Genomic DNA, 21,524 nt, shown 5'->3' with positions numbered 1-21,524 from the left:
GGTCAATGGGATTCCTGATGTTCATGCCAATAATTTGTTATTGTTTTGTTGTTGCTATTTTTGACACAAGCAGCTGTTCACATGGATGACTCCTGGTTTGGTGCTTGGGAGTCATTCCTGGTGGGGTTCAGGGGACTACGCAGTCCTGGGGATCAAACCCATGCCTCCCTCAGGCAGACTGTGAGCTCCAGTCCACTGATCCATTTTTCTGACCCATATTTGTCTTCATGCTTTGATTTATCATCAGCAGAACTGGAGGGCTTGTGCTTTCTCTCGATTGTCTTCCGGATAGTAGACCAGGAGAGGGACACGCCTTTCTCAGTTCTTCTGTGTCTCTCAAAACGTGACTGACCTTAAACTTTCCCTGCAAGCACATATAAAATCTCCAGTTTCTATTGATATTTGAAAAGGAGTTTTAGGTGTTGAGTGAAGTGATCTGATATTAGCCTCAGGAGGAGATGCCTAACCCTGCCTGCAGCTCGGAAATGCCTGAGACAGCAGCCCGCTACACAGTAGACCATTCCAAGGGTGCTCACAGACTCCTCATTCAGTGCTGCAGTTTCATTGCTAGATCTTTATCTTCACTTTCTTCTTGAAATTGGTCTAAAATGTCCTATAGATAGGTCCAAGAGTTAATATAGTGGGTAAATCACTTACCTTGCAAGTAACAGACCGGCTTTTTGTCCCCTGGGCCCCATATGGCTCTCTGAGTGCCTCCAGGGGGATTCTTGAGCACAGAGCCAGATGTAAGTCCTAGGCACCACCAGGTGTGGCCCTAATATAAAACAAAACAAAAAGTTCTATATACATCTTGGTTCCTTCTCAGACTTACCTTCGACGTTTTATAGACAATTGACTCTTTTCCCAGAATTAGTCCTTCACTTGCCAGAATTCACTAAGAAACTTTCCACTTCAGGAGCCAGAAATATACCACAAAAGACTCCTCAATGGGCCAGCGTGATAGTACAGTGGGTATGGTGGTATTTGCATGTGGCCAAACCCAGTTAGATTCTCGAGCACAAACTCAGGAGTAAGTCCTGAGCATAATCAAATATGGCCCTAACCTCCACCCCACAAAAAAGGAGTCAGTTTTTCAATAACTTGCAAACTACAATGCTTTCAGAAGACACAATGATATCTATTAAGCACAGCATAATCTAGAGTTAGAAAAACTTTCTATTCCACTGTTATCATCGGGATACACTATAACTTCACTAGGTTGCATGATGCTTTGATTTATACTCAACCAAAAGTTTCTTATAAGTATAGGAACATTAGAGGCACAACCCACTCCTTATAATCCTGAAAATTCCATCTATAATGTCATCTCTAAAGAAAACTATCGTCAATGGTTTTGAATTGACAGACCGTAATTAGCACTAAGGCAGGATTCCTTTTTTAAATTTTATTTATTTTTATTTATTTATTTATTTTTTTATTAGTGAAACACCATGAGGTACAGTTATAGACTTACAAATTTTTGTGCTTGGGTTTCAGTTATACAATGATCAAGTTCTCATCCTTCCACCAGCGTCCATTCTACCATCCTCCACCACCATGGGTCCCAGCGTCCCTCCCATCCCCCATCCCCCCATCCCACCTTGCCTTTTTGGCAGGGCATTCCCTTTTGTTCTCTCTCTCTCTCTCTCTCTCTCTCTCTCTCTCTCTCTCTCTCTCTCTCTTTGGGTCCTGTAGTTTGTAAGAGAGGCATTGAGTGGCAATCATGTTTGGTCTATAGTCTACTTTCAGCATGCGTCTCCCACCCTGGGAGGATCCTCCCAACACGCTTTATTTGGTGCTCTTTTCTCTATCTGAGCTTCCTGTTCCCCTAGCACGTGTGGCTGGCCTCCAAGTCGTGGAGCAAAAATTCCTGGTACTAATCACTCCTGGGTGTTAGTCTCCCATTTTGTTGCTTTATGTTCCCCAGATGAATGCAATCTTTCTGTGTCTATCCCTCTCTTTCTGACTCATTTCCCTTAACATGATACTTTCCATGTAATACCACTTGTATGTGAATTTCATGACTTCATCTTTTCTAACAGCTACATAGTACTCCATTTTGTAAATGTACCAAAGTTTCTTTAACCAGTCATCTGTTCTTGGGCACTCAGGTTTTTTTTCCAGATTCTGGCTATTGTCAAGAGTGCTGCAATGAACAAACAAGTGCAGATATCACTTCGACTATACTTTTTTGCCTCTCTGGGATATATTCCCAGGAGTGCCACGGTATACTTTGAATGAAAAAGACAAGTACTGAATCAACCTGTGGGGATCTGAATGGAAGAGCTTCCTGGTAGGAATTTCATGTTTGTCATTATGTAGCTCCCATCTTGCTTTTCCTGAGTTCTGCTCAGGGTCAATTTGATAAACCTCTGACCTTCCTGGACATTAACTAATTGCAGGCGGAGGATTCCTCCCTTGCAGTCACCTGTAAAAGACCCACTTCTTTTTTTTTTAATTTTTTCCCTTTATTTTATTTTTTTTTACAGTTGTATATTTATAATTTTTTGTTCTTGGGTTTCAATTATACAATGATCAAGTACCCATCCCTCCACCAGTGCCCATTTTCCACCACCATGGATAATATCCCTCCCACCCCCATCCCCCCATCCCCCCTGTCTCTTTGGCAGGGCAATCCCCTGTGTTCTCTCTCTCCTTTTGGGTGTTGTGGTCTGCAAAAGAGGCATTGAGTGGCAAACATGTTCAGGCCATAGTCTACATTCGACATGCATCTCCCCTCCTGAGAGGATCCTCCAAACATCCTTTATTTGGTGCTCCCTTCTCTATCTGAACTGCCCTTTCCTCTAGGATACCCGGCTGGCCTCTAAGTTATGGAGTAATCCTCCTGGTGCTGATCTCAGCTATTCTTGGGTATTAATCTCATACTTTGTTACTTTATATCCCCCAGATGAATGCAATCTTTCTATGTCTATCCCTCTCTTTCTGACTCATTTCACTTAGCATGATACTTTCCATATTGTACCACTTGTATGTAAATTTCATGACTTCATCTTTTCTAACAGCTACATAGTACTCCATTGTGTAATTGTACCAAAGTTTCTTTAACCAGTCATCTGTTCTCGGGCACTCAGGTTTTTTCCAGATTCTGGCTATTGTAAAGAGTGCTGCGATGAACAAACAAGTGCAGATGTCACTTCGACTATACTTTGTCCCTCTCTGGGATATATTCCCAGGAGGGCCACAGTATATTTTGAACGAAAAAGACAAGTACTGAATCAACCTGTGGGGATCTGAATGGAAGAGCTTCCTGGTAGGAATTTCGTGTTTGTCATTATGTAGCTTCCATCTTGCTTTTCCTGAGTTCTGCTCAGGGTCAATTTGATAAACCTCTGACCTTCCTGGACATTAGCTAATTGCAGGCGGAGGATTCCTCCCTTGCAGTCACCTGTAAAAGACCCACTTCTTATCCCACCAAATTGGGGTTAGATCGTCTCAGCATGGGAAATGTGTAGAGAAACAAACATTCGATCTGCTAATACCAGCGGGACGTGTGGTCTGTGAACCGAGAGACAGGCTCTAGGAACACCCCTCACATACCTGCGGGGTCACGTCTCACACAAGTGCTTGGAACATTCCTTCATTTCTGTGCAGAGGGAGACTAGAGATGCAGCTTTGCAGTGGTGACATCTGCCTGGCCTCCAGCAGGTGAGTTGGAGAAATGACTGTCAGTCATGATCCCAGCCTCCTGGGCTTGGTAAGGCTGTAGGCCACAGAGTATCTGAGTGTCTGAAGCTGCCCCCTGCCCTGAGCCGAGAGCACAAAGCAGGAACTGCGCTGCAGGTGAATGTCCATGGGTCAATTCAGTGCTGCCCTGTCCACAGAATGGCAGGGGAAGCCACTGAGTAGGGAACCCAAAAGCCACAGTTTCATGTCCATCTCTGAGCCTAGAATGAGCCACCGTCCAGGCAAGAGAAAACTTTGTTTGCTTTTTTTCCCTATTTATATTTTTTGGCTTTCTGGGTCACACCCCGGCAGTTCTCAGGTGTCACTCATGGCTCTGCAATCAGAAATTACTCCTTGTGGTACACGGGTACCTTATGAGATGCCAGCGATTGAAACTGGGTTGGCTAAGTGAGAGACAAACATCCCACCAAATATACTCTCACTCCAGCCTGGGAGCTTTGTTTTCTGTGCCTTTGAAAGTGCTGGGAGCATGTGTGGGTGCCCTTGAAGTGGGGTTTTCCTGAATGAGCACCTGAAGGGACTCGGGAAGTCACTGGAGAGGAAGATCCTGCAAGCAAGCTGCAGCTTGCTTGAGCTTCCTTCCCACCCCTTGTGGGCCTGCCTGAACAGTTGTATCTCAGTGTCTCCCCACCCCGGAGCCTTCCCTCCCTTCAGTCCATGGGACCAATGAATGGCAAGAAGTCTCACCTTTAGTTAGGACCTGCAAGATTTTCCTAAGATTGAGACAGATTGACAGAGTGGGGGTCATAGGAACTCATGACTCTTGGGTGGGCTACAGTCCCGGGATGTCAGCACAAGTAGAGGTTATACTGTGGAGTTCCTGCTCATGCTTTGTGGACCACGGAAGAGCAAATGCACGAACTATGCAGATGCATAGCTCAGTGCTATGAATAGGAGAGTACTGTGGGTTGGAGAGAGTGCAGAGGTGAAAGCCACGATCCACAAGCTGTGCAAGGTGAGCCCAAACCAAGCACTGTGGAGAGAAGACATACCAGCACTTCCCTCTTCAACAAGAATCATCCAAACACTCTGAAACATTTTAGAGTATGGGATGTGGCAGCTGCGTGAGCCCTGAAATTTCTGTGAAACTACCAGTGTCTTTTTTCATGGTTCATTCTGTTTGTTGTTTTGGGCCCACACTTGGCTAGGTCCATGAGGGCTGGTGTGATCCTAGGGATTGAGTCCTGTCTCACCATGCAGTAAGCACACAGAAGCCATTTGAGGAAGTTCCCTGCTCCATAATTTTATATTATTTTTGCAATCAGTTGCCTAATGATGTGTGGTCTACACACAGCAGGCGGCTGATATCAATTTTCATAGTATAGTTAAAAAGTTGTTTTGCGGGTTGGGGTTTCTTTTCTCCTGGGGCCTAAGCTGGCACTGCTCGGGGCTGACTCCTGGCTCTGTGCTCAGAACATCCACATGCGTCCAACCACCATCCATGTTCCCGTATATGAAGCATAGGGAGAGCTTTCAGTATAATGTAGGGTGTAAATGTGCAACAAACCAGAAGAATTTTGATGAGGTATTTTATTCACAAACACGCATCACTGAGATGTTTGTATTTAAGGCAGTGGAATGAATCTGTTCCTACTGATGTGAATAAGTCACTTCTACATTGGAGAAGGAAAACAATCAGATCCTAGTCTGAGATGACAGTACCTTGGGCATATTATAGAAAAATGAAAAATATTGTTGTGTTTTCAAAGTGTGGAAATACTGTGTACAGGACTTTTCTGAAGACCCGAGGGACATCTCTGTCACTGCAGAGCCAGAGAAACTGGGGTGATGGCACCTGAGCACAAAGAAACAGGTGGTGGGGAAACACGCAATGGACAGCACCAGACACATTCACCAGCACCCAGCTGGGACTCGGGGAGAGGCTGAGACACACGTGGAAGATGGAGGAGAGGGCATACACAGACACAAAGGTGCTGACCAGCACAAGGATGCTGTGGGTGGCCCTGGTCTCGGAGGAATCTGCCGGGGTTCTGCTAGTGGTGTGGACATGTTGGACCTGTCTCTTGTACCTGTCCAACATGTACATCCTGGAGACACTTACTCACACCATATTGCCCAGAGAACAAAAGTCAGGAGTTATTAGAAATGTGAGAGTGAGCCAGTTCCTTATTTCATCTTGATTAGCAGTATAACAATACCCAAGATTATTTTTTCTAGTGATATTTTAATACTCATTTTACCCATTTTATTTAAAGAATAGGTCCAGATGATCAACGGGTCCAACACCCAGTTCAGCATCAAAGTGGAGTCAAGGCGGCTCTGTGCTTGAGCTCGGCCCAGTGTGATGACTAGGGCTTAGGGTGACCATTGGAACATACTTCGGAGGCACATGCTGTCCATGGACACCTCTGCCCACTATGTGGGTGTAGAAAACGGCTTTGCATCCAGAATTCCTCAGGAAATCTTCCACCCCCAAACGTGCTGTGATCTGGGTGACTCATTTCGAGAGAATCACCAAACAGTTGGTTACAGTCAGGTGTCTGAGAATCAAATTGGTGGGCCTCAACTTGCCCCCCGTGACAGAATGGGAGACATAATGAACAGCAGAGAGAAATGTCCCAGGACCCCCACGAGAGTCTGAATGACAAACATCATGCCCACTTCCCAGTGGCTGGAGGTCATGCTGCTGATTTCCAGATGTGTGAAGTCCCTTTTCATGGTCATTATCTCTATGGGCAAATGCTGCATGCCAGCATTACATGGATGATGTAATATAAACACAGCAATCTGTGTTCTTGGTCCCTGTCATACTCGTAGTATGACCCTCCTCTAGAGAGATTCCAATACCTGACCCGCCATGCCTTGAGAGTGGCTTGTTTGAATGATGATGTGAACAGTGCACATACAGTGGAATTTTACATGATCATATATTGGACTTTGTTGTTACTGTGTCTGGCATATCGAATACTCTCGGTAGCTTGCCGGGCACTCCAAGAGGGGCAGAGGAATCGAACTGGAGCGATAGCACAGCGGGTAGGGCGTCTGCCTTGCACGCAGCCAACATGGCCGACCCGAGTTCGATTTCGATTCCTCCGCCCCTCTTGGAGAGCCCGGCAAGCTACCGAGAGTATTCGATATGCCAGACACAGCAATAACAAAGTCTCCAATGGAGACGTTACTGGGCCCGCTCGAGCAAATCGATGATCAACGGGAGGGCCTTTTTTACTTTACAGACATTGGACACACAGAGAGATCATTCTAAGGAGAAAGATAGGGTCAAACCAGAGTCGTTCCTTGTCACCATGCACACATGGCACTCAAGAGAGTGTGCCATTTCTGAGCAGTGCAATTCTATATTCAGCTTTGCTACTCTGGTTACTCAAGGTGGGGAAGAACAATCATCATTTAGGTATTATGTTTCTTTTAAATAATTTTTTAAATATCCGTGAGATAGAAAGCTGTTTATAATTGGGTTTGAGTCATACAATGATACAACAACCATCCCTCCACCAGTGTAAATTCTCTACCACCAATGTCTCCCGTCACTGTCCCACTACCCCCATTTCCCCCCCCCCCCCAAACACACACACAGTCTGCTTAATTGGGAGGCACTTTTCTTCTTTTTCTCTCTCCTTTTGTGTACTATGGTTTGCAATACAGGTACTAGGAGTCAGGGTGTCCAGTATTTTTTATCAGGAAAAAGATAACACTGGAATAGCTTTTTTAACTGGGTGGCAGCTTTGGTGTGTGGATGTGAATGCCAAAGCTTCCAGAAGTATAAGAAGTTGGCCCATGCTGACAGGGTATTAATTTATTAGCCTTGATCATTAGCCTTTAGGTAATCTTCTTTGTTGTCACAAGTTTATGCATTGGACTCATTCTGTGATTCGCGAATTACTGCAGTGGTCTTCTAGATCAGCCTCTGGGTTAGTGCAGCAACCAAGTTAGAGTGAAAGCACCTGCCCGGGCTGACGGGGCTTCATCCTTGACAGGAGGTGTGAAAGGACTCATTCCTGTCACTCAGTTTGGGTCAACAGTGCCACCAATCACAGCAATGAACAGTATTATCAGTTGGTGACACATCTGCATTGAGATTATAGCTGGAACATATGGAACTTTACTTTTTCACAAAATATTATTTCCAAGAAATGCCTGTTCCTCAGATCAGACTTGCCTTTTCTCATGGCGCTCATTGATACATCATTTTACTTGATGATATCAGTAGAGCCCTGTGCATGGTCTAAAACATAGATGCTGAGAACTGTGTGTTGAGCCTGGGAGTGAGATTTTTAAAAGTTAAACCAAGAAACGTGTTGCATGGTGCAGGTGCGTCTGACCATGCTGACCACAAAACAATACTAGTTGCTTTCATTGCAAGTTCCCTTTCCACTTTCACTGGGGAAGTGTCTCATCCTACTTAGCATAGCATTCATGTTCCCAGGAGGGGAATTGATGCCTTCATGAGGGTCCCTCAGCGAACATTTAAGAGCGTTATTTCTACTCCACTTACTGACATGTAAACACACTAGTTCTATGAGGACAGCCAGACTCCACTAGCCCTTTATCGCCTGCAGAGACAGATTGCAGGCACCATCCCGTACCCCTGAAATTGCATTTGCTGAATAGTATCCCAGGATGGATTTCAGAACATAATCCTTTCGCTGCAAATCTGGGTTTCATTTCTACGAGAGTGTAGAACCGATAAGGTGGGAACCCCTTCTCCTCCCCCACTCCGACCTAGACTAAGCTGCAGTGCTGGCAGGTGGTGGCCTTGGGCATTGTTTGGAACCCTCATTCCTGTCAGCCTTGGTTTACCTTCCTGGTGTCTCCACAGCTGGAGCCCTTTGCGTCCCACAAGAAATCTTGTACCCACTGATTGCTTACTCATACTCAGATGTGCCTCCGTCCTCACAGACTCTTCTCCCAGTCACTCCCAGAACTTCTGTGACATGTTTGTCCTGATAAACACCACTGCCACTGTGTGTGACAGACGGACTCGCCCGGGTTGGGTGGGGTGTATTGACCTACCCTCCCCTCTGAGCCGCAAATATCACATCACCAGGGCAGAAGTACAAGGAGGGAGACTTGGGGACCCAGGCTCATTATTGAATAAAGGTTGTCAACTGCTGACAACAATTAGAACCTCCTGGTTAGCCTCTCGAAAGAATCCTTTGTAGGAAAATCTTGAGTCCATGGAGAAGACAATTTCACTGAGAGGATGCAGGGCATATCTGCTGGCCAGAGTATTTCCCTAGCAGTTTAAGCTAGGGCAGGTGGGACCAGCTCTCCTGGATCCCATTTACGACCCATGACCACAACATCGATGATGCTGGTTTTCTTAAAGGCCACTATAGCTCCCCCTGCAGTGAGAGTTCACCTGAATCACCAGTTGAACTGACCTAGAGAAGGGAATGGAGTCAGAGCAAGACAATTTGGGGGAAAATCCACATCTTCAATCTCGAAAGCAATGTTTACTGAGCATCTTCTCTCTACTCCAGGTCTGTGAGGTGCCCTGTGTCCACAGCACTGGTTGCCGACTTCACGTGCATGTTGTGACTTAATCCTTTCCATCCCCTGGAACTGGTCCTCTTTGTTTATTGTTGGGACTGGACTTAGCTATTAGGATGAGACCATGTAGACTGTACCGTACAATGGGCGGGAACAGAGGGACCCATGAAAATGGGTGAGATTTCTCGTGTGTCCTGACTGGTTTGGATGAGGCTGAACATCTTTTTCTTTTGCTTGCCTTAGTAAATAATTTCATAAATTTCAGTACACTGAAATTATCAATCTTCCTTTTCTCACAGATCCTTGGTGCTTACTTAGCTTGTTTGTTGTCATTATGCAGATCCTAGGTACTTAGCTTGTTTGTTTTCAGTATGCAGAAAAGTTTTCAGCTTTGCATGTTCTTCCTGTAACTTCTTTGTTGATGACCTCACTGTATTGAGCCCTTTAGAGTATGAACTGTAGGATGGTAGTAAGAGGAGATTTTGGGGGTCTCTACCTTTGTCAGGTCTGAGAGAACCTGGACCCTCTATAAAATAAATTTCTCTCGCGTTCCTTGTCTCACCACCTCTGAATGAACGAACGTTCACATAACAGTTTATCTTTCCTAGATTGAGTTGGATACGGGGATTTCCTTCCTGGCAATAGGTTCATAGATTCGTTTCTCTAACGGATAAGTATAACAATATGTAATTTATGTTACATATGTAACATCATGCATGTGTTGGCACAGGGTGGGTGAAGATGGGGTGGTTCTGTACCAGACTGTTTCATTCGTGGCAACCCTACGTGAGGGGGGTATGTTGGGATCGAAGGGTGCTGAGATTCTTGGGGAGGGAGATGGGTACACTGGTGAGGGATGCAGTGTTGGACTTGTGTGCAAAAAGACCATCACTAATAACACTGTAAGCTATAGAACTAAAATCAAGTTTTAAAATCAATTTGGAATGAGATTTTGGAGCTCTAGAAATGCGATTTGCTCAAGTGGGCCCAGTAACGTCTCCACTGGAGACTTTGTTGTTACTGTGCCTGGCATATCGAATACTCTCGGTAACTTGCCGGGCTCTCCGAGAGGGGCGGAGGAATCGAACTCGGGTCGGCCATGTTGGCCGCTTGTAAGGCGACCGCCCTACCCGCTGTGCTATCGCTCCAGCCCTATGCGAATTTTCCAAAAAGAATACTCATTTGTTCTCATAATTCTGAGAGCTGCAAAGTCCCCAGAGGCACCCCAATGAAGCTACCTCTTGTTAAATGCAAATTGATCACCTACTTCCAGCCTGAATCTCCTCACTCTGAAGATGGAATTTACCCCCGACATACACAACTTACAGTATTGTTAATTGGCATAACCAGTACAAGGAGGAAAACTCATCTTGTACAGATAAAAAAAAAAACTACCTTGCTTGATGAGAAACACTGTATTTTCACTCGCAGTGCTGCGGTGTAGCCAGAGGTTAGGTGCGGTTGTGTCTGTCCCATAGTAGGACAGACACAGAACTCAATTACTTGAACCGTACCCTGGTCCCCATGCTGATTTTGAAAAGTATCATTTGATGACTTGGATCCCTGAAACAGCCTCCACAAACTTGCTCCTGAGGCTTCACTTGGGACATGCTCCTGCCAGCAACTCACTTCTGGCCTCTGTCAGTTCCAGAACATAAGAGAAATATCTGTCGGGTCAGCCATCTTGTTGGTGGCCATCGGCCTCTGGAGCCCCAGGAGAGTGAGCCCTTGGATCCTCTGTTGTCTCGTGTATGCCCTCTGACCCAGTGTCCCCGCTCTCTGCAGGACCTTTTCTCTCTTCCCCTCCCCCCAAAATCTTTTTGTCACCCTAGGTCTCACCCTCTTGCTGCTTTCGTCTCACAGGCCAGTGTGGTCCCAGGGGCTGCTGGTTTGGGGTGGGTAAGTGAGGCCGGGTGCTCCCAACTGCAGCATCCAGAACTGTGATTAGAATGTTTCCCACCTCAGCACAGTCTCTTCTGTGACTGAAATACAGCCACAGTTACATAAGTTCCTGTAATCTCTTTTATGGATGTGAGTGGGTCTGTACGGATGTGTGTGTTTGCATGTAAGTGACATAAGTGCATGACTTTGTTTTGTCGTAGATGCTGATCTGTGTTGCATGTATACATATGAGTCTGTCATCTGTCTGAAGGTGCAAGAGTCTGCATTATTACAGCTCAGAATTTCATCTCATGAAGTCATGAAATTTGCTTATAAGTGGATAGGCATAGAGAGTATCATACTAAGTGAAATGAGTCAGAAAGAGAGGGACAGACATAGAAGTATTTTATACTCATTTGTGGAGTATAAAATAATATAACATGGGATTGACACCCAAGTACAGTAGATACAAGGGCCAGAAATATTCCTCAATATTTGGAAGCCTGCCTCATGAGTGGAGGGGAGAAGGCAGATGGAATAGTAAAGGAATCACTAAGAAAATGATGACTGGAGGAATCGGTTGGGATGGGAGATTTGTGCTGAAAGTAGATAATGGACCAAACATGATAACCTCTCAGTATCTTTACTGCAAACCATAATGCCCAAAAGTAGAGAGAGAGTATGGGGAATATTGTTTGCCATGGAGGCAGTGGGAAAGTGGGAAAGGGTGGGTATATTGGGGGTGTTGGTGGTGGGAATGTGCACTGGTGGAGGAATGGGTGTTTGATCATGTTGTTTGTAACTCAAACATGAAAGCTTGTAAATATGTCACAGTGATTCAATAAAAAATAATTCAAAAAAGAATTTCATCTCATCTATTAGATAGGTAGGTCAGTGAATAGACCTCGAATAGGAAATTCTTACTGGTGATGTGAATAATGTCTTTGGAGTCTTATTTTGTTTCTGTAACTAGAAATTAATGTGCAGAAAGTGTGAGGCGGGGTGAAAATGCTGTTAAGCTCACAGACTTCCTGAAGCGAGTAAAATGAGATCACCCTCATTTCCCATTCTGTTTGGACCAACTAGTTCCTCCTAGCCCTGACCATGTATGATGAGGTGGTCTGCATAAGCTTGTTTCCCAGGAGTAAGTTCTAAGAGATTCCTAGGCACTTGGGGATCGTGTTGCTCTCACCCAGTGTCCATACGTTCCCATGATTTTGCACTGAGTCATACAGAGTGGCCTGATGTAAATTTCATGATGTGCGGCCAGAGAAATGGCATGGTGGGGAGGGAGTTTGCCTTGCAGGTGGCTGACAAGGGTGCGAGCACCGAAAATCCCATATGGTCCCCTGAGCACTGCCAGGAGTAATCCTGATTGCAGAGCCAGGAGTAATCCCTGAGTATCCGCATTGGTGACACCACAAGCCATAACTTACTAACTAACTAACTAACTAACTAACTAACTAAATGCCATGACTTTATTCTGTGAATTGCTGGGTCTCTGAATGCCTCCTCAACTCAGCTGATCATTTTGCCATGCTCATATGTTTCAGGATAGTGCCACTCCTGAGTTGAAGATGGAGCATTCGCTTCAGGTAGGGGAGTTTCTGGGGACCTATTACCACGCCCACTTAGCTGTCCATGGTCCCAATGCAAACTGTTGCTTCCTTCACTTCCATCCATGGGGGGAGCTGGCAGCTTCCAGGGAGAATGGAATGTTCTCAGTGCTCAAACAACTTTAGGTTGTATGAACTCATGGTAGAAATTTGCCACCATATTTCATGAACAATGAACAAGACAACTAGTTCAGGGTATCACTCTTGGGGCTGGAGAGATTGTACAGCAAGTAGGGACTTGCACTGAATGCAGCTGACCTGAGTTTGAATCCCAGCACCCCATAAGATCCTCAAAGCCCCACCAGGAGTGATACCTGAGTCAAGAGTCAGTAATAAGCTCTGAGCATCAACAGGTGTGGCAGAAGGAGGAGAAGGTGGAGCACAATTAGGTAAAGAAAAAAGAAAAAGAGGAAGAGGAGGAAGGGAAGAGAGGTGTAGGAAGAGAATCTTCGTTACCCTAAGGCTATAGACTCTTGTCTGTCTTGGTGCTTGAGGCACCAGTCAAAAAAATTTTTTTGTTTTGCTTTTTAGGTCACATCGGGCGATGCACAGGGGTTACTCCTGCCTCTAAACTCAGGAATTACACCTGGCAGTACTCGGGGGACCATATGAGATGCTGGGAATTGAACCTGGGTTGGCCGCATGCAAGGCAAACATCCTACTCGCTGTGCTATCGCTCCAGCCCTGAGGCACCAGTCAAACAAATATGAGTTAACAAAAACACACATCATTGGTTCAGATTAATTCTCACTTTTAAGTTTTGAATGTTTCAAGTTCTGAATTTTAAATTTTGGAATTTTGGGGGGGAGAGGGAAGTTTTTGCTTGGTTTTGGGGCCATACCCAGCAATGCTCAGGGATTACTCCTGGTGATGCTCTGGGGACCATATGAATGACGGAGATCAAACCCAGGTCAGCTCCATGCAAGGAAAAAAAAATGCCTTTCCTGCCATACTATCTCTTCACTCCCAAGTTTTGAAGATTTGAATGCTTTCCATTTTGAATTCTTCAAGTTATGAATCTTTGATTCATGTTATTTTAAGCAATATTACATCAATATTTGGGGTTTTCCAGAGATAGCTCAGTGTACTGAAGCACAGGCTTTGCATTCAAGAGGACTGAATTCCATTTCTAGCACCATAGGGTTCCCTGAGCACTGCCAGGAGTGAACCCCAACACAGTACCGGGAGTTGCTCCTGAGCCCACCAGATGAGGCCAAAACACAAAAAACACAAATAGTGATATTTCCCAAATCAGCATCCATTTTGCTGGCATAAGTCCAAAGGTTATGATGTCCTAATTGGCACACTGGAAACATCTTCCTTTTGTCATTGGTTATTTATAACTCCTTAGAGCTAATGACAAACCACCTCAACATTCTTCCTCACATTGAATCAGGAGCGTGTACCCAGAGAGCCTGCTTTTAGAACATTGCCAATTGGCAGAATTACTCAGTATAGAAAAAAAAAAGACGTTGTGCAGTTTAAAACCTGCAGTAGCAACTGACTTGCTCCAAGACACTAGATATGTATCTATGGTGAGGGGCTGGGACGCGGTGGGGTCACATCCAGTGGTGCTCAGGGACTACGCCTGTCACAGTGCTCAGGATCTCTCCCTGGAAGCCTTGTTGAACCATGTGGTTACAAGGAATTGACCTTGGGGCTCCTGCATGCAGAGCATGAGCCCAGCCCTTGGAGCGTGTCCCCAGCTGATACTGTCTAGAGTGAGGAGCTCTTCCCTGTGGTGACCTGGGGTTTCCCCACATCACGAGGGGAGCTGCATCTGCTGCTTTGGCTTGATTCGGGGCCACAACATATGGTGAAGATATTCTACCACTCAACACTCTCCCAGCCTGGAGACACAATATTTTGTGTATTTGTTGATCCCTTGTACACTTAAACAATCAGCAGCCTGTCTTGTTCTCCTCTTTGTCACAATAAGCTTGCATGTAAGCATGTCAAAATGAGCGTATGACAACCTGAAGCATGCCCAGCTCTCCAGGGCATTCACTCAGGCTGGGAGATCATCTACGATGGAATAGTGGAAACTCATACTGGTCCACAATATCTACACTCCAAAGCGAAGTCGGCATCTCCCAGGCCACTCCACTAACCTGCGGGTTCATTTCCCCTTTAGTTCTGTGAATGATCATTTCACAGACACATCCTCGCAAGGGGGGCCATCAGAGAAGCCCCGTGTCAGAGAATAGAAAGTCTGAATCGCCGTACTGAATTTCACACACCACAAAAAATTCCCAATTATATCTGATTGTTTTATGCCCTAAAGTCTTCACTGCATAGACTGAGCTTCTCCACTGGAAACAGTCATAGCATTTGAAGAATCAGAGTGTCTGCATAATCAAGACATGACGTTTCACTTCTGATGTGACTCTTTTGACTATTTCCTTTTGAGGGCAAAGTTCCCAAAACTTTTCACCGGATCCTGACTGTTTCTTAGTGCTTAGGTCTCTGAAGAAGAGGAGTGAATAAACAACTTCAGAGAAAGAAGGAAACATGTGACTTAATCTTTTCTGATGATACGAGGGGCACGTGTGTCACAGCAGCGCCCAATGATACTGGGGTGATGGCGCATGAGCACAAAGGGGCAGACAGTGGGGAAGCAAGCAGCAGACAGCGCAGAGGTGTTCACCAGCACCCAGCTGGGACTTGGGGAAAGGCCGAGACACACGTGGAAGATGGAGGAGAGGGCGTACAAGGACACAAAGACACTGAGCAGCACGAGGATGCTGTGGGTGGCCCTAGTCTCTGGGAACTCTGTGGGGGTGCCGCGAGTGGTGTGAATGTGTTGGACTTGTCTCTTGTGCCTGTACAGAATGGACACCATGGAGACACTAGTCCACACCATGATGACCAGAGAGCAGAAGTCAGGGAATGACAACACTGATGTATAGATGTAGGCTGAGATTTCATAACGAAAAGAGGAAAAACAGTATCCCAAATCTCTTTGTCCTGTCATGTTTTTTCTGCCCAATCTGTCAGTTATGCTCACAGTGACCATAACATTGATCAACAGATTCAATACCCAGTTAAGCATCAAAGAGGAGTCAAGGTACTTTGCGGCTCTGTTCTTGAGCTCGGCCCAACGTGGGGTCCAGGGCCTGAGGGTGACCATCTGGAAGACACTCAGGAGGCAAGTGCTGCCTGTGGACACACCTCTGCCCATTCTGTGGGTGTAGAAAATGACTTTGCACCCAGCATCCCCCAAGAAATCTTCCAGACCCAAACTTGCTGTTGTCTGGGTGACTCCTTTTGAGAGAATCACCAAGCAGTTGGCTACGGTCAGGTGTCTAAGAATCAAATCTGTGGGCCTCAACCTAGCCCCTGTGAATGAACGAGAGACATATTGGAGCAACAGAGAGAAATTCCCCAGGACCCCCACGAAGGTCTGAATGAGAAACATCATGCCCACTGCCCAGTGGCTAGAGGTCACGCTGCTGGTTTCCAGACTGGAGACATTCCTCTTCATGGTCAAAATTCCTGTGTGCAAACAGAGACCAGCGTTACATGGCTTATGTGACCTTAATGTAATATGCAGTGTACTTCTGGCTTCTATTGAAAATGTTACTAATATTGAATTTTAAGAGACCTCCCGTCCTTAATCATATTAGCCTTTAAAAATTTTGCCATGTAAATCAGAGGAGGGCAGGTTGGCCTGTGTCTGCTCAAGCAGAACCCCCAGCAGCCACTTGTTTCCACAATCCAAAATCGCCGCCATAATCTCCGACTTGACTCCACAGTCTCAGGATGTACTTCATGAAGATATAATCTGATTAAAATTTTGGTATGCGGGTTTTGTGACCGAAATCTCCAGGCTTACTTGGGGTTCGAATAGGCTACTCCCCTCCACCTCCCTGTACTTCCAGAAGCCTCAGAAATCACATCCACACTGTAAAACTGCCACCTAATCGAAATGCTACTCCAGCCTTACTGTCCCAATAAAAATACCGAATGCCCTGAACAAACACCATGACATCTTAACACGTGTATTGAAAACCATAATGCATACAAGGAAAAGGAGAGAGAGAGCAGGAAGGAAAATGCCTTCCATACAAGGAGGCTAGGTGAAGGGGGTGGGGGGCTGGGGGATGGTGGTGTGGACACAGGGGGCATTGGTGGTGGGAAGTGTGCATTGGTGGAGGTATGGGTGCTGGTACATTGTATGCTTGAAACCCAATTATGAAAAAAATTTGTAATGGTCTATTTTGTGAATATCTAATAGAAAATTTTTTTATAAAAGTAATGTGGATTCTGGTAATATATCCCGAGGATGCAAAAAAGCACATTAGAAATGACATCTGTACCTATATATTCATTGCAGCACTGTTCACAATAGCCAAAATCTGGAAACAACCCAAGTGCCCTAGAACAGATGACTGGTTAAAGAAACTTTGGTACATCTACACAATGGAATACTATGCAGCTGTCAGGAGAGATGAAGTCATGAACTTTGCTTATAAATGGATAGGCATGGAGAGTATCATGCTAAGTGAAATGAGTCAGAAAGAGAGGGACAGACATAGAAGTATTTTATACTCATTTGTGGAGTATAAAATAATATAACATGAGACTGACACCTAACGATAGTAGATACACGGGACAGATAGATTGCTCCATAACTGGAAGCCTGCCTCAGGAGGAAAGGGGAGAAGGCAGCTAGAATAGAGAAGTGATCACTAAGAGAAAGATGGCGGGAGGAATTGGTCTGGATGGAAGATGTGTGCTGAAAGAAGATAAAGGACCAAACATGATGACCTCCCAGGATCTGTATTGCAAACCATAATGCCCAAAAGTAGAGAGAGATTATGGGGAATCATGTCTGCCATGGAGGCAGGGGGAGGGTGGGAAAGGGGGAGTATACCGGGAATATTGGTGGTGGGAATGTGCACTGGTGGAGGGATGGGTGTTTGATTATTGTGTGATTGTAACCCAAACATGAAAGCTTGTAACTATCTCACGGTGATTCAACAAAATTTTTTTTTAAATTTAAAAAATAAAAAAAATAAAAATTAATGTGGAGTCATAGCCTGCTCAATCAGCTTAGTCATTGGCTTAATAAATAGCAGTACTCTTAAATTAAAAAATGTGTTAACTTAAGAAAAAATAACTGGCTGCTTGTATATATACTGCTAAAAATTATCACTGCATATTCTTCAGACTGGTCAGTATTTTTATATAAAACCTTGTATCCAATTTTTTTTCTGTTCTAGAAAAAATTTGCCATGTATCATGATAGAAACATTAGACCAGTGAGAACTTTGAATGTTCATAATGCTGTCATCTATACTCAGGTCATTTTAAAGATGAAAATGAAAATAGCCCAGGAACCACCTCCGCCACCATATAAGTTTATTTACCGGCTGTGTTTCAGAGACTCATAGATAAATCTCGAAAGAGATAAACTAGCCACAAAAATTTCTCAGACATATCCCAGTTCAAAATTGAACTCCAGCAGTATCCCCCACTGAAATATTCTGGATTTCCTGGAGCATACGGCCACAACGTTGAGGCCTCTCAACATCGTCAAAGTCTCCAACACAGACAGTTCAGTAGGAGCATGCCAGATTGGACGGGATATGATATGAAAGCCAACCAGTCTCAGCTTACACAAACACGAACACAGAAAGGTTCACGTGTAGCATTTTGTAATTCCTCAGACAAGGACTTACTGAGAGAATGAACAATTTTCACTAATTTTCTTCTAAGGAAATATTTTTGATCATTCCATTACCCATGTGTTGATAGCAACTATAGAAAATAAATTATTTGGGGTTCCTTGGGGGACAGGCCTTGAGCTGTGCCTGGGGCCATGGAGATAGTGATGGAGGGAAGGTGACTGACAGTGGAATTGGTGTTGGATAGTGGATGCCCGTAGTAAATCATCATGAACAGATTTGTAAAGCATAGTGTTGGAAAAGGAGTGGAATAATTATAGTAAATCAAAATATTCAGTCACTTCTCAAGCTGCAAATAATGCAGAGGAGCAAAGCACCAGGGCTTATTGCAAAGATCCATTTCTTGTCTAGTTATCCACACACTCTGTGCATACAATTCATATGATCCTAATAGATTTCAAGTTCCACATAAATTGTGTAAGTTTATTGCTGCACAAAGACAAAGACAGGGCCCGGAGTGATAGCACAGTGCGTAGAGCATTTGCCTTGCAGGCAGCCGAACCAGATTAGATCCCAGCACCCCTTATGGTCCCCTGAGCACTACCAGGAGTGATTCCTGAGTGCAGAGGCATGATTATCCCCTAAGACTCACTGAGTTTGACCAAAAAGTAAAAAAAAAAAAAGCTGCTGCCCTGACCAACTTTACGTAAAGAACACCACATTGATAAAATACTACAAAGAGTTTATTGCTGCTCTACTAGGCTTAGGGCTACAATTTCACAAGTCAGTGTGGTACAACATCACAAGTTACAGAAACTGAACAGTGATGACCCAGCTTTGGTCACACTTGCCTTAGAAGGCATGAAAGTTTAGACTTTGATATAATGTTATCACTGTCACTGTCACTATCCTCCTCTTTGTTTATCGATTGTAACATTGTGAGACTTGTTGTTACTGTGTTTGGCATATCGAATATGTCACCGGTAGCTTGTCAGGCTTTGCCCTGAGGGCGGGATACTCTTGGTAGCTTGCTGGGCTCTCCGAGAGGGGTGGAGGAATCAAAGGCAGAAGAATCAAACTCAGGTCGGCCAAGTGCAAGGCAAATGCCCTACCCACTGTGCTATCGCTCCAGCCCATATAATGTTATAGGAATAAAAATTTATTTCTGTTTTCGCAGCATGGTCATGGTCACGGTCCTTCCGTTATTCATCGATTTGCTTGAGCGGGCCCAGTAACATCTCCATCGTGAGACTTATGGTTACTGTGTTTGGCATATTGAATACGTCACGGGGAGCTTGCCAGGATTTGCCGTGCAGGCTAGATACTCTCGGTAGCTTGCCAGGCTCTCCGAGAGGGGCGGAGGAATCGAACTCGGGTCGGCCATATTGGCCGATTGCAAGGCAAATGCCCTACCCACTGTGCTATCGCTCCAGCCCATATAATGTTATAGGAATAAAAACTTATTTCTGTTTTCGCAGCATATACTTATCTATTCATACTCAAGTCTGCAGAAATGATGATCCATGTGGCAAGATCTTGAAATTCTGTGATTGACAAAGAATGTGGATGCAGAGATGTGTGTGTTGTTAGGATTGATGAAAAATATTTTTTATTTGGTCTTTTTTAGGTTTTGGGGGAGCCACACCCAACAGTGCTCAGGCCTTGCTCCTGGCTCTGCACTCAGTGATCACTCCTAGAAAGATTCAGGGTGCCCTATGGAGTGCAGGGATCTGCATTCTATAGCGTGCAAGGCCAGTACCTTATCTGCTGTCCTATTGCTCCTACAAGGATAATAAAATATTTGAAAGCAAAAAAGAATCACATCAAAAATAGTTCAAAATGATCATGCTAGACAGGAACTGAGTGCTAAAAGTAGGTAAATGACAACCTTTCAGTATCTGTATTGCGAACCATAATGCCCAAGGGGTTGGGAGAGAGAGAGAGAGAGAGAGAGAGAGAGAGAGAGAGAGAGAGAGGAGAGGGAGGTAGAGAGAGAGAAAGAAGGAGAGAAGTTCCTGCCTTTGAGTCAGGCTAGAGGTGGGTGGGGAGATGGGAAGGAAATTGGGAACACTGGTGGTACTGGGAAATGTATACTGCGGGGGGGGGGATGGGTGCTGAAACACTGTGTGAATGAAACCTAATCATGAACAGCTTTGTAAGGGTCTATCTCACAGTGATTCAATTAAAAAATTAAAAATTAAAACAATCACACATTGAGTGACAGATGCTGTTGGTAACAGGAACACATGTTTGACTTTTCTTTAGGGGGCCACATCCAGTGATGCTTAGGGCCTACTCCTGGCTCTACACTCAGGGACCACTCCTGGAGGACTTGGGGAGACCAGATGAGATGCTGGGGATCAAAGCCACGTCAGCTATGTGCAAGACAAGCACCCTACCTGCTGACTATCACTTCAGCCCCAGAGTTAGCTTTTAAAAATACTTCTCCAGGGGCCTGAGTGATAGTACTTTGGGTAGGATGCTTGTCTTACATGGAGTTGACACAGGTTTGACATCCAGCAATCCATATGGTCTCTGAGTCCACTAGGATTAAAGCCCTGGGCATCACCAGGTATATCCCCCAAAAAACACTTCTCCAGTCTTCTCAGGGTGGGTTTATAGGGGCTTTATGGGTCATGTCCAGAGATGTTCAGGGATTACTCCTGGCTCTGCACTCAGGAATTTCTCCTGGCGGAGATTGGGGGACCACATAGGATGGTGGGGATCAAACCTGGGTGGGCTGCATGCAAAGCCAATGCCCTACTCACTCTACTATCACTTTGCCCCCTTTTCTAGCCATTCACTGAAAAATATGCTCAGCTTGATCACTGCAGTCAGGTTGAGAGTGGATGATCTCTTTCTGATGTGCATCAGAATGCAGAGCTTATAAAATAACTTTTATGCTGTGAAAACACCAGTATGAGCTTTGGTTTTCAACAGCATCACGTGGTCCCACTAGATCCCTCCGCTTCTTTCTTACAAGCATGGGTGGTTTACAGGCACTCTCTGGATAATCCCAGCAACCTCCCTCGCTATTTGCATAAATTATATCGCATTAAAGAAATGTCACCCTTAAGCACCTGCACTCAGAGTTCATTCCCACTGGTTTAAGCAATAGCACAGCAGTAAGACCGACACAGAACTGATGAAACGCTCACACAGATGACCTATTGTGTGGATGCCCTCCTTCCCTCCACAATCTGAGCTCATAATCCACAATCTT

The 21,524-nt window shown here is 45.0% G+C and overlaps 1 protein-coding gene across 1 annotated transcript; it reads right to left on the bottom strand.

The window, feature by feature from the left end:
- Positions 1-15,189: 15,189 nt before the first annotated feature.
- Positions 15,190-16,155, bottom strand: LOC130043252 (vomeronasal type-1 receptor 4-like). Its single transcript, XM_056135502.1, has one exon. It carries the CDS (start codon positions 16,153-16,155, stop codon positions 15,190-15,192), a length of 966 nt encoding a protein of 321 aa, XP_055991477.1.
- Between the last annotated feature and the right edge of the window lie 5,369 nt (positions 16,156-21,524).

Source organism: Sorex fumeus, unplaced genomic scaffold, assembly GCF_029834395.1.
Source record: "Sorex fumeus unplaced genomic scaffold, SorFum_2.1 ptg000122l, whole genome shotgun sequence".
Taxonomy (NCBI): Eukaryota; Metazoa; Chordata; class Mammalia; order Eulipotyphla; family Soricidae; genus Sorex; species Sorex fumeus.
Note: the sequence above shows the minus strand (reverse complement) of the source record. Positions and strands in the feature narration are given on the sequence as shown.